Source organism: Pogona vitticeps, chromosome 6 (genome assembly GCF_051106095.1).
Source record: "Pogona vitticeps strain Pit_001003342236 chromosome 6, PviZW2.1, whole genome shotgun sequence".
In the NCBI taxonomy this organism is placed as follows: Eukaryota; Metazoa; Chordata; class Lepidosauria; order Squamata; family Agamidae; genus Pogona; species Pogona vitticeps.
The window spans coordinates 81,899,505-81,912,952 of record NC_135788.1 but is presented as its reverse complement, the minus strand read 5'-3'; the positions used below and the strand labels follow the sequence as shown (position 1 = coordinate 81,912,952).

General features: G+C 39.0%; 1 protein-coding gene across 5 annotated transcripts in view; it reads right to left on the bottom strand.

Annotated features, from left to right (window-relative positions):
• YTHDC1 (YTH N6-methyladenosine RNA binding protein C1) overlaps positions 1-13,448 on the bottom strand; it is a 31,792-nt gene that overhangs the window by 2,321 nt on the left and 16,023 nt on the right. For all 5 annotated transcript variants that reach the window (XM_073003974.2, XM_073003976.2, XM_073003977.2 and 2 more), the window contains 9 exons: positions 13,046-13,140; positions 12,152-12,260; positions 11,949-12,066; positions 10,389-10,473; positions 9,244-9,410; positions 6,952-7,034; positions 6,113-6,149; positions 5,991-6,030; positions 5,846-5,908 (listed from right to left, as the gene is read on the bottom strand). In XM_073003974.2, the coding sequence (XP_072860075.1) occupies positions 5,846-5,908; positions 5,991-6,030; positions 6,113-6,149; positions 6,952-7,034; positions 9,244-9,410; positions 10,389-10,473; positions 11,949-12,066; positions 12,152-12,260; positions 13,046-13,140 (797 nt within the window). The remainder of the gene's footprint in view (positions 1-5,845; positions 5,909-5,990; positions 6,031-6,112; positions 6,150-6,951; positions 7,035-9,243; positions 9,411-10,388; positions 10,474-11,948; positions 12,067-12,151; positions 12,261-13,045; positions 13,141-13,448) is intronic.

The window sequence follows — 13,448 nt, the reverse complement described above, 5'->3', positions numbered from 1 at the left end:
GCTATCATAATTAATGAAACACCAGGTTAGGCAATACCTTTACTAGATCACTGTTCTGCTGATCTTATGCATCCAAGATTCTAAGGTTCAAGTATAAATATTGCCTGTCCCAAATGGAAATGGATCACATGGCTATAAACAAAGTGTTTCAAAGATAGACTGCTCTGAAATGCTTTTTTATATTTCAGAGTAATTACTTGTCCAAATGTGCACAAACCCCCCACATTTTCATAACTGAAGTTAGGAAGAACTGCAGTGGTTTACACGATGCTTCCATGTGGACAGTTCCAATATTAACAAAACATTCTGTGCAGCTATTCTGACATTTCCGCCTTAATGGATTTTCTGTGATCAGAAAAAAGATCAATGTGGTGGTAGAACACAGGAACAGAAGACAGAGTTGTCTGGTTTCCAGTATTCTCTTAAAAGGAAGAGTAACTGCATAAAAAAGCCTTCTCTGGAAGCACTTGTAATCACTGTTATCTGTGTAGACACACACAAAACTCTTCATGTTCAAGAAATAAAATACCTTTTGGAGAATTACACTGGTACTCAGCATATTCACGGAATCAAAGGCTATGTTCTACAAAGTAAAATAAAAGGTTGCAAGAATGCTAGGAGGAGTATTTCTTAATGGGGTCATCACTGACCACACAAAGCTACAGTCCATGTAAAAACATACTTCAATTTTGATCCAACTGCAAAAATAAAAATATATCTGCACAATATAGTTGGAGTCACATTGGCTTAAATCCAGCAGTGCTTCAAAAGTTCTCGAGATTCCCTTGTGGGGAATCAGTTGCTGTCTGTTGTCTTTAATTCCCAAAAACTGCGTCCACTGGGATGATTTATCTGACAGTAGCAATTTGGTGGCACTGCAAGTTAAATTGCAAAGCCTCTGGGCTACAAGGTCAAAAGATCAGCAGTTCGAATCCATGAGACGGAGTGAGCTCCTGTTGCTTGTCCCAGCTCCTGCCAACCTAGCAGTTTGAAAGCACGTAAAAATGCGAGTAGATAAATACAGTGGTGTCTCGCTTAACGGTGATAATCCATTCCAGGAAAATCGCTGTTAAGCGAAAACATCGTAAAGCGGAAAAAAACCCAATTGAAACGCATTGAAACCCCTTCATTGCGTTCCAATGGGGTCAAAACTCACAGTCCAGCGAAGATCCTCCATAGGGAAGCCATTTTCGCTGCCTGTCTTGCGAGGAATCCGTCCCAGAAAACAGCGGGGAGCCATTTTGTTTACCCGGCGGTCATTTTGAAATAGCCGATCAGCTGTTTTAAAATCGTCGTTTTGCGAAGAATCAGTTCCTGAAGCAGGGAACCGATCATCGCAAAGCGAAAAAACCCCATTTAGACCATCGTTTTGCGATCACAATTGCGATTGCAAAAAGATCATCGTAGTGCGGTTTCATCGTAATGAGGGGCAATCGTAAAGCGAAGCACAACTGTAGGTACCAAGACAGTGAGAAGGTAACGGCGTTCCATGTCTAGTCGTGCTGGCCACAGAAAGTGTCTATGGACAAACGCTGGTTCTACGGCTAGGAAATGGGGATGAGCACTGCCCCTAGAGTCGGACACAACTGGACAATTTGTCTTGGGGATCCTTTACCTTACTAGCCATTTTTAGAAGTTAAATAACTTCCTCTCAAGCCCTGTGTTGTCCAATGATTTCCCCACAATGAAAGAGAGCAGTGGCTGATGATGTTATCAGCCTTACACAGCATAAGTTATGCTACTCGATTCCAATCAGTATCTTACGCAAAGCACAGGACATATGAAAAACAGGGTGAGAAATCCAGAAAAACTCCAGGGAAAACATTTATTGCCTGAGGGTTCAAATTTGGGGGCGGGGGAGAGAGAATGGGAAATGTAGAGAAATTTTCACTTCAAGAGTGAAATATCTGAAAAGTATTTTAGAGCAACATCTTTATAACCAGTGCTTCAGATCTCATGCCTCCAAGGCTGCAGTAGTAATGACACCATCGCTAGTGTTCAAGTGGGTTACTGGACAAAGGACCATTTTTAAGGCTCAGAAAAATAAATTTGGATGTTGGCAAAAGTACTTTCAGACAATACAGAACACAACATTCTGAATGACCTTGAAGTCTATTTAAGTATTTTGTTACATGAAACCAATGACAAGGCCTTTGCATAACTACCTCCAGGCTCCTCCTGTATTTCACTGAGATCCTCTTGTGCAACTGTGCGTGTGTGTGTGCAAGGTGATGACATCAGCAATAAATGTAAATAATGATTAAAGGTTTCCTTTGGTGATTTTGAGGTAAATGTGATTGTTGCATTATGGAAAAGTCATGTGAACCTGATGTCGCATATAATAGTGGCTATCTGCTTTTAATTAACAGCAATTTGCCATTTGTTATGACATTACAGTGGTGCCTCGCTAGACAATTACTTCGCAAAACTGTTTATTCGCAAGCCGATGAGTTTTTGCAATCGCTATAGCGCTTCGCAAAACAGTCTTCCCTATGGCCGATTTTCGCTGGACGATGTTTTGGTCTGTGTTTTGCAAGATGGTTCCCCCCCCCCCCCCCGGGACCGTTTTTCGCAAGATGACAATTTTGACACCTAGGTCCGTGACTCGCAAATGTTTTTTTAGGGACCGATTTTTGCAAGACAGCGATTTTGACAGCTGGTCCGCGCTTCGCAAAATGGTTTTCCCTGTGGGCGACTTTCACAAGAGGATGACTGTTTTCTCCATTGGAACGCATTAAATGGATTTCAATGCATTCCAATGGGGAACTGCATTTCGCAAGACGATGTTTTCACTAAACAGCGATTTTCGCGGAACGAATAACATCATCTTGCGAGGCACCATTGTATCCCTGCTGTACACATGGAGCTTCACAACTGGATTTGAGCCAGAATGTATCTGTAATTATTTTTAAAAGCCATGTTCAGGTATTGTAACTGCCAATCTATACAGTTTATTCCATTGGTAAGCACTTTTGAACTCAGGGTCACTTCTGAACAGACACGTCCAGGACTGCTCTGTCATATGGATCAATGTTACAAATGTTATATAACTGACCACACTCCTTATCCAACAGTTTACAGTGGTGCCTCGCATTACAATCGCTTCGTTTAACGACAACATTGCATTATGATGAACTTTTTGCGATCGCAAAACGATGTTTCCTATGGGGGAATTTCGCTTTGCGATGATCGGTTCCCTGCTTCGGAAACCAATTCTTCGCAAAACGACGATTTTCCAACAGCTGATCAGTGGTTTCAAAATGGCCGCCGGGTAAATAAAATGGCTCCCCGCTGTGTTTAGGGACGGATTCCTCACAAGACAGGCAGCAAAAATGGCCGCCCTATGGAGGATCTTTGCTGGATGGTGAGTTTTAAGTCCATCAGAACGCATTAAACAGGTTTTAATGCATTTCTATGGGCTTTTTAATTTCGCTTTAAGATGTTTTCATTCTACAGCGATTTTGCTGGAATGAATTAACATCGTAATGCGAGGCACCACTGTATATGTAATTATGTAAATCCCTATAAATGTTGGCCAGTATTCTTCTGGATTTACTATGTATGGAACAGCAATGATCTTACAATACAGTGAAAACTGTCTGTGAAATTGTCATTTCACACATGGTAAATCCAACACCATACTATCCAGTATATATTAATACAGTTTCAACTCCTAAAAGCCTTAGCTATCATGACCAATGGTCAAGGGATTATGGAGTTGTAGGTAAAAATATCTGAAGCACCAGGTTGTCTATGTTGCTCTACACAAAAAATTCCATAGCTTTAAATCAGTGGTATGACTGCAAAGAAAAAATGCTGCATATATTTCAGTTTTTCCTCTAAACTCTATTCTCCCCAAAACTAGTACTAAAGTTTCCAAATTTACATCTCTATCACAAGCCTGTGATCTTTCCCAGGCTACAAAAACTGAAAATAAATATGATGTGCTTTATTTCAAGGTCAAGACCACACCTTGTACTTCACCTGTTTGGGGATAATGTATCATTGGGACTAGACTAGACTTTGGAAGTACTGAGTTCAAAGTAAGTCAGTCACTTATAACCAGTTAATTTTGGGGCAACAATACTGTAATGCAGTTACCTTTGGAAGTATGTAATGACTAGGATTGTTTATTTTACTGATGTAACGAACAATGTTTTTCGCCTTCTGCAACTATATTAAAGGAGTTTTAAGACATTCTGGGCGTTTTTTAAAAAGTTTTATACCATTCCCTTATCAATCCTAAGATTTTTTTTAAGTAGTGGAAAGCAATGACAAACTATCAGCACATTAACTACTGAATAAAATTACTTCAACACTGTAACAAGCAACAGCAGTAAGTTATTTATAAAACAGTATAATGGGTAACTGGGATACATTACTTTTAAGTAGTAACTTTCCAAGCTGTGGACCAAATTTGTTTACAAGAGGAACAATAAAACAATTGTCTATATTTGAAGTCCCCCCCCCAATGGCTGAATCCCACATTTTCTTTTACCCAAACACAGCTATATGGAGACCCAAGCATAATCAATGCTCTAGGAATGCTGCACAAGCAATGGTGCTTACATATCTCTCCCAGCCCAATTAGCCTCAGGCTTGGTTGTCACTTGCAAGTATACTGTGGGATAGCCAATTCTTAAATGGCATCCTCATACTGCAGAGATGCAGAAGCATGTAAATTTGTGAGACAGACTTTATACAAGATTAAAATTAATGCTACTTAGGAACAGACATTATTGTGATGCTGAGGTGTCTTATATTGCTGTTTTGTTTGGGATTTGGATGGTAGTTTGTTGGAACAACTCAACAGTCCTATGCTTTAGAAAACCAACAGAATAATCTGATACGAGCTCATTATAACATTCTGGAATACCCTTGTCATGAGACACATGGGGTAAATCCCCTTGGAACTCATTGGACAGGGAGTTCTAGCAAACACCCAGTTTTTAGAATGGAGATGCAGAGCAAAGAGGCACTTCATTCTGAATTGCAGGGCACTCATGTTGCTACTCTACACTTTTGCATACTAACCAGAAGTCTGTCCCACATCCACAGTCCTTCTAACACACATGTGCTACAGATCTGGGACCCCATAAAGAACCTGCAGATTGCTCCCTTCCCTGTACCTAAGTCCCTCACTTTTTGCCACAGCTGGAAGCCAATTTCACTTTTAAAAGTTTCAGATCCTTCCAAAGTGTTCAGATTTCAAGCAAGCACTGCTTACAACCTGAACAAAGCCAAGGCAAATCTACAAACACTATCACTGAGAGTGGCACACATTAAATCTCTTAGAGACTTATAGGGTCAGATCTCCTTCCAAACAGCTCTTTGATGCTGTTTTTCTACCACTTTCATTGCTTAACTGATGGGAGGGGGTCTTAGTTACTGATTTTATTATGGATCATTATCTTATTCACTGGTTTGAGCACTGGTTTCATTCAAGCCCTAAATCAAATCTGTACCACTCCGTACTCTATTAAGTGTCATGTAATGGCCACATGAAAGCTAAACTATCAAGTATTGTGGCTATTACCTATGTCACACATGTGTTAACATCATACATTATGAGCTGAGAGAGCCAAGAGCTGCTGTAGTACATCTTCCTTCCCATGAGCAGTATCTGTATCAGTTCCCTTAGCCTAGTCACTTTACAACTATAAACTTAGATTCATAAAAAATAATAGTATAAGATACTCCACAGCAACATTCAAATGCAGCTTCAAACTAAACCTTAAAAAGACAATATTTTAATAAAAACTATGGAAACTATTGCCTCCTTCTAATGGATGTGACTGTACTCAAATGTGACACGGTGGGGGGAAAGTGTACAAAATTTACAAACCATTCCTTGCCAGGGTGGTGGTGGCCCCATGTTGTGAAATTCTCTCACATAATCGTTGTAGGACTGAAAAAAGAAACACACGTGGGAATCAAAAATAGGCCAACTGTGAAAGCATCTAGAGCTTAAGAACAGGGAACAAACTTACCCCATTTAAGAAGACATCTCTCCGGACTCCAGAAAATCGTCTGTAGAGAACACCAGTTGTTAAATTAAATGCCAGTGCTAAAATATTATAACACATAACATGTAATATTAAATATATCTTACCTGTCTACATCTTGGTACCTGGGATCCTTTAAATACCCTGTTTAAAATCAAGCAGCATTATATATCATGTTTACAACTACTGTACATGGGAATGCAAACAGTCATTAGCATCTTTATCTGACGCATGCTACTGTCTTGTCACTAACAAGTTATCATTCTGCACATCGCATAAACAATTATCATTCTGTCATTTCCAATGGTGGTCACAGCAACCAATGGTTTTTAAAAAAATAGTTTTAGTTCTCAAACACCAAAACAGAGCAAATTCCAAAGATGCATGAATTGTATGAGATGTGTGAAATTAAAGGAACGGCCTGTAAAATATATGAAACTCCAGATGTAACACTGAATAGTTAAAACAATCTGATGTCTAGATTTCACCTATGCATCGATGCAAACCCAGTGTAGCCATTTAAAATGCATCTACTTCAGATGCTGATATATTCATTCAAAGACGACCAGTTTTGTCCCTGTTCTAGGCTGGTAGGCATCTTAATGAGGTGGTCTTTCCATGATCTCCTAGGTGTCCCACAAGCAGGTTCTGACTCTATTTGTTCAGTCTCCATGCTGCCAAAAGATATTCAATAAAAAAACCTGTACAGTACTCCCAACCGCAGAATCCTCCTTTAGAACAATGGTGCACTGCAGCTTATTTCAAAACAGAGAAATCTTTTGGCCCTTTCCCCTCAGCTAAAAGGACTGGCCCTGGACCTACCAAAGATGCTGACCCTGCATTAAATTCTCACCATCAGAAATTATTACTAACAGAAGTTTTAAGACTCAAATATTTGCCATAAAGGTTCTGTAAACACATACATACATAATAATGAGATATTAACCTGGTCTTTGGTGAAATTCAGGGGGATAATCAATCCTTGGTTTCTTTCTGCTGTTATGAATATCATAATCCTCTGGTCGACGCCTACATAAATTAGACAATAATTACACAACAGTTTGGAGTGACTGTCACAAAGAAAACACCTTCAGAAGGAATAGGACTTGCCCCACGATTACCTCCTCAGGGTTCTGAGTGTGCGTCTTCAAACAACAGATTCTCTTAATTGATGTTTTTGGTTGTGAAAACCTCTGGATTCTTTACATAGAATATAATTCAACTGTACCCTCTAACAGTCCAAATCAATACATATTTCTTCAGAAGGTCCACTCACCTCTCTGAGGCTTACCCACAAAGGTGCATAAAACTGAATACAAACCAAATGTGAACGTATTTGTAACTTATGCAACTCTTATGGTTTATCTTATAAGAATGAAGCCACACAATTGGAAAATAGTATTTTACAGATTTGTTCTGAGCCTATAAGCTGTCTGACATGGATTATGAAAAATGCTACGTTTCTCACATGCAATCCCACCCTCCCTACACACAGAATTACTAGCCAAACCAAAGAATCTGTACAATACGGCACACGTTAATATGTTTATGTTCTTGGGTGTCGACTTCAACACTTAAAATTCATATAATGAGCTGAAATAGTTGAGTTTGGTTTTTGAATGGGCTATTGTCTACTTGCTATTCTGGGTTCGTACTTTGCTCACCATAAGAAGGTCACTTAATGCCTCCCCCCCCCCGAAATATTCAACCAAAACTCCACTTTCTGCAAATGAGAAACAAAAATACAGACCAAAGACAGTTAACTCCTCCCTCCTCCCATCAGAATCTATTACTATTTAAGATATCACAGTTCTGAGCAAATAAAGCAACTGCATGTACATTAATAAAAGACTTAGAAAATAAGAGCTGGTGTAAAGAATAAACATACCGCTTTCTTGTAGTTTGAGTGTGCACTTACGACCGGTATAATATATGATAGTAACAGTTCATATAGTAGTCCAACTACTGACTTTAAGCAGAAAGCCACATACATAAATGGAGGCCCTGGCAGGCTTGAGAAGGTGTGATGTATAATGTATAGTTTGCAGTCCATTGCAAAACCTTCACTTGTAAATACTTTATTGCACTGGAAACCTCTTAGGCTTAACTTCAAAAGCCATCTTGGTGCTCAGTCCTCTTATGCCCAAAGAAAAGGGAGTGCTGCCAGGATTCCTCCTACCTACAGGTTACAATGTCCTTTAAGTGCAAGGATATGGGGACTCGTTGGGTATCTGTACCTACCACAGGATGTTTCCACAAACAGGAAACTTTAACCAAAAGGTGTCAGCCCAAACCACACAGTCTTTAGCAGAAAAGCTTTAGATTTATCAGAAAGCAAAGTGGCTACACAGGGATCGGGGAAACGTGCTGGATAGAAGGGCTTATATCAGTCCTTTGCAAAGACTTCTCCAATTCTGTAACAAGATATACCCCCTCTTTTCTGGGGAATGTTGGAAAGTTCACAGAGCAGTGATCAATAACCATGGCGATCCTCTAAAACCACTTTTAAGTCCACAGGTGCTGGCAGCATCTGGAAAGGTTGTGAACACAGACACAGCAACAGCCATTCTTTTTGGTTTGTTGCCGGGTCTCCAAGGGCTACTTCCTCCCCATTTGGAGAGAACCTACGGCTTCCAGAAGCTCAGCAAGATGTAAGAGAATATTTGGTAATGGGCTTAACCACAGGACGGTGATACAATTTGAAACAGTCCCAAACAAGCTCTTCTTGAACAGCAAAATATTATAAATATTTTATCCTCAAAATGAGGCGATCTTCTGCAATATTATAAGTGATCCTGATAAAAGTCCCATATTTGACAAGGTTTATCCAGAGATACACCTGAAAGAAAAGGCTTTTACAAGATATTAACACATTTTTGGAACACAGACTTGAACTTCCTCCACCTGACCAGCTCACGATAAATCCGCTTACCTACAACAACAAATCTGCATAATCTGTGCAGAGATCTAGTCTAAGCTAGACTTATGAAAACTTATTTTCTGAATAAACAAAAGGCCCCCATTATCCTCTTGAATGTGACCAACTGGAGAGGGGGGACAGTGTGAAATCCTCAATGAAGCCACAAACCCGTCCATGCAGCTTGATGTGAGGATTTTCTCGAGAATACATTGATTTTCTCTTTTCTTGATTGCAGGGAAAGCTTTTTGATGAATCATATTCCTCCATCAGGTTATTCTGATACATGTGCCTATTATCAGTCCAAAGAACTTTTCTAACCTTCCCACATCTCGGAGCGGCTCTCGACGGGATGGCCGTCCTCTTGATCGGGGTTGAGAGTGTATTCTTCTCTTGTGTCGCATTTTATGAATCACTTGATACAAGTCAATACTTTCATCAGGAGGGAATAGGAGACAAAGCTGGGTTCCACATTCAAGCTCTATTTCCTGGAACAGTTAAACATTTATTTTACATAATCAAATTGGCATATTTGAAATTTTACAGCCAATCATGTGGATAGAAGAAAGTAAATCTCTCCTGACATATTTTACAGTAGTACATTAAACTATGAAAAATGAGATGTAATGTATCACTTCAGCTCATTAGTAGAAATAAGATGGACTTCTAGAAACACATTGATTTTTAAGGAAAGAGTAGTATCACCTACCTTAATCAGTAAGTGAAGCTTGGAATATATAGATCAAAGGCTCACTAGCACACATAAATAGTAGGTTAGATAAATGTGTCCTTACTGAATTGAGTACATTTGAAGACCAAGATGGAACAAGGAAGGCATAAAGCATAGGTTTAACTCACTATTATGCAGTGATAATTGCAGCAAATGACAAATGATGTTACAGCTTTTTTCAAAAAACAGATTGTAAACATCTGTATTTGATACAATGGGATAGTAACTGTTTTCTCAAGAGATGTCAGTATGTAAAGCTTATCACTTCTGTCCTCTAACTCCTTCTCAACCATGTTTCACTGCTTGTGGGAAAAGTCCCTATTTTTCCTTCAAAGTGAATGATCTCACTTAGATGGCTGAAAATATGGCAATAAATAGCTCTTCCTTCATTGCTCACAGCAAAGGTCCCTATTTTTTACTCGACAGGATCTCTCACTCTAGAGGGCGGAGAATGTGAAAATTAATAGTACCTCAAGTTTTCATATCATACAATTTTGTGGCAAAAAGCAGCCAAGATCTTTGTTTTAAAAATATGACTGAGCTTCCAAAGCGTCTTTACAAGACAGTTAAAGTGTTTATTACTGTTAATCTACAACTTCTTGAATCTAAGATTAACAGCTCATATTTTTTCAAATGTGGACTGATATATCATGAAACAAAGTTAGAATACATTTATTCAGAACCTTTAAACCACTGGATTAATATGTTAAAGTAGAGTTAAAGATGACAGACAAACCTGTCCATCTCGTCCAATCTTTACTGGTTTATGTTCGTTCCAAGGATTGGTCAGGTGAGCAGACTTTGTGAATGGCAATTCACGTCTAAGCATAAAAGAAACATGTGCAACGTATTTTAATTTAGAACCTTACATAAATTTACAAATACACTATCATAATGAGTAGTGACAGATTTGAACATACTTCAAGTGCGGCTTGGAAAACAAATGAAGTCACATTTGTAATGGACATCTCAGTAATAAGCACAAATTATAAGCCCAAAAGTTCTTCTCTGGCTCTGATTAAGATTTGAGCAAGAGAGGAACTAAATATTTCCCTTTATCCTTAGGATCTTTTAAAGTATCTTTCCATCCCTATCTTTCTCAGTGCTCTAACAATAGACAGAAGAGATTTATTTACCCCTAATAAAGCAAAAAGATGCTAGAAAATATAGTTTAGGGCACTATATGGTTTGCTAATATAGTTAGAAAAACTTGCATTCAGCATACAAAAATAAACCTAGCTGGAGAAGGGCTTGGACAGGACACAGAGGAAGTACTTCAGAGGGGTTGGGGAAGGATCACATCTTGGTGTCCCCTCCCCTCTCCTATAGTAATCAGTAGGAGTTGAAATAAGCTCAGATTTTACAGCAAAAGAAACAAGCTTTCCTTGGCACTGGAAGTCAGTCTGATTTTTCAAGAGTTTGGTTCTGAGCTGAGGGGAGGAAAGAATGGAATGCCTACCACACTTCAGATTATCGCAGATGAAAAATGGCAAAACCAGTTTGGATGTCCAGCTGTTGCTTCGTCATTGCATTTTAGTATTTTAGCAAGATATCAATCCAATGCATAGCACTGAAAAGCTTAATTTCAGGGATTGGGATTGGAAGGAGGGGGAAATGCACTCTGTAACTTGCAGATGCATGCCAATCTTCATTCCCAGCAGCAAAGCTGCCCAAGCTTCTACTATTTTTAGTCTGAAAATAAATTAAAACCAAAAAACCAGGAGACAAAAATTCTGTGGCATCTTAGAGGCTAACTGCTATATTTTAATTTGAGTTTTCATGAATCAAGTTCCATGTCTGATGAAGTAGACTTCATCCACAAAAGCTCACATTAAAATATAGCATTTGCTCTTTAAGGTGCCACAATGTTTTGCCTCCTTCTCCTTTTTTTTTTTTTTTTGGTCTGATACTCCCAAGACTTATAGTAAGTAGATGGAAGGACAGGGCTGAGGGCCCTGCCCCATAGTGATTCAAAGGAAATCAACCACACAAATTGGTATTTTTTTAAACAATAAGGAAAACCAATTTTCACTAAGATAACAGCACATGAGGAAATTGTAATGCCTGTCCCCAGCCTTTTTACCTTGTTAAAAATTTCACCCTTCACTCCAAGTATAGCTATTAACAGAAAAAATAGCGATGCTGGCCTTTAGCCTCAGATATCGTGAGATTACACCAAATTGACTCCAAAAAGGTATCAGTCTGTTCTGAAGATACATCTGGGAAATTTAAAAATTTAAATCCTCCAAAGCAAGACTCTCTAGAAAATCATTTTCATATTTTCCACCAATTTTACCTGCATATCCAATCTATTTTAAACACGCCTCCCAACATTTTTGCATTCATTCCTGCAGGCAACACCCAATGTATGGGAGATCCTCCATGATGGGATTCAGAAGCAAGCCTTGCAAATCCTAGAATAATCAAAACATCATCATGAGGCCAAATGAACAATTAATTTCAGATTAACTCTGAATGTAAATACTTCCTCTTATTTACCTTGGAATTTTCCACTCTCTCTCACAGAAAATATCAAGATAACACTTCTTGCCGATCTGAAGGCAGTATTGAGCTTTTTTTCATTGACTGGGAGAGTTGACCAAACTCCCTGTAGAGACACAAAAGCACAATTTACAAAATTTCAGTTATTTAATAAATGTATCAGTGAGAGAGGAGAAACAACTCAGTGGATGATGAGTTCCTCCTCCTCTTCTGATTTGCCTTGGTTGCCTAAACGTATGAAGGTGTCTTAGTGAGATGTGGGTCCACCTGGAGTGCAGTCTACCCACACTGACAATATCTTTCAAAAGCTTAGGAGACACCTTTCTTGGGCTTCCTGTTATAACCTTTTAATGGGACATTGCAGGGGCTAATATTGGGGCTATTTACTTGTAAAGCATATGTGTGTCTGCCACTGAACAACATGCAGTTTCCCAGCTGCATCTACTGGATAGTTTTAGTTTGCTATGATGTTCAAAGCACTGGGAAAGGTTTGACAATTAAAACCAAAAGGTGACTCCCCCCACTTTTCTTACCACAAAATACAACAGACTAAATAGGGAGAGACCCTAATTAATTTTTGCTACTTTGTGATAGACCTGCAGTTAGAAAACCAATTAAAGGTTTAGTAACACCATTCATCCCATTCTAGGGTTTGTATAGCAATCACATGGTATGAAGTAGATTCTGACTTACAGAAGCTCCTCCTAGGTTTTCTGGGTACAGAGTATTCAAAAGTTGTTTACCATTCCCTTCATCTGGGGGCACTTCTGGGGTTGTGCAGCTTGCTCACTGCCACACAGGTTGGCTCTTCTCCCAGGAGAGATAGTCTGGAATCAAACTCCCAATACAAGACTCTTATTTAACAAATAAAGAACCTTCTATGTGGCATACCTTTGCTTTGGCAAGTGAGACATTCTCATGGTTGTTACTTTTGATAAGAAAAAATCTTGCATCTTGCAGGATGTATTTAAGTTTGCTAGTTTGGTCTAGAAGGAAAAGAAAAGACAATTCTATTTATAGTTTTCCCCCTTTCCACAAATAAAAGTACAGTACAGCAGTTGTTTTTAGTTTTTTAATGGTGAAACTAGTAACTAGAAATGTGGTACAGCAATCTTTCACCTCAATGTGTTTATCACCGAGTCCCCGCACAACCCCTCTTTAGATAAATAGAAGCTAGGTAGCCAATCTTGAAAAAGTGCACCCTTCAGAGGAACTTAACAGTAGACAATCTAGAGCCATCCAGATGGTCTGGACTACAACTCCCATAAATCCCAGTTAGCACAACCAATGGCCA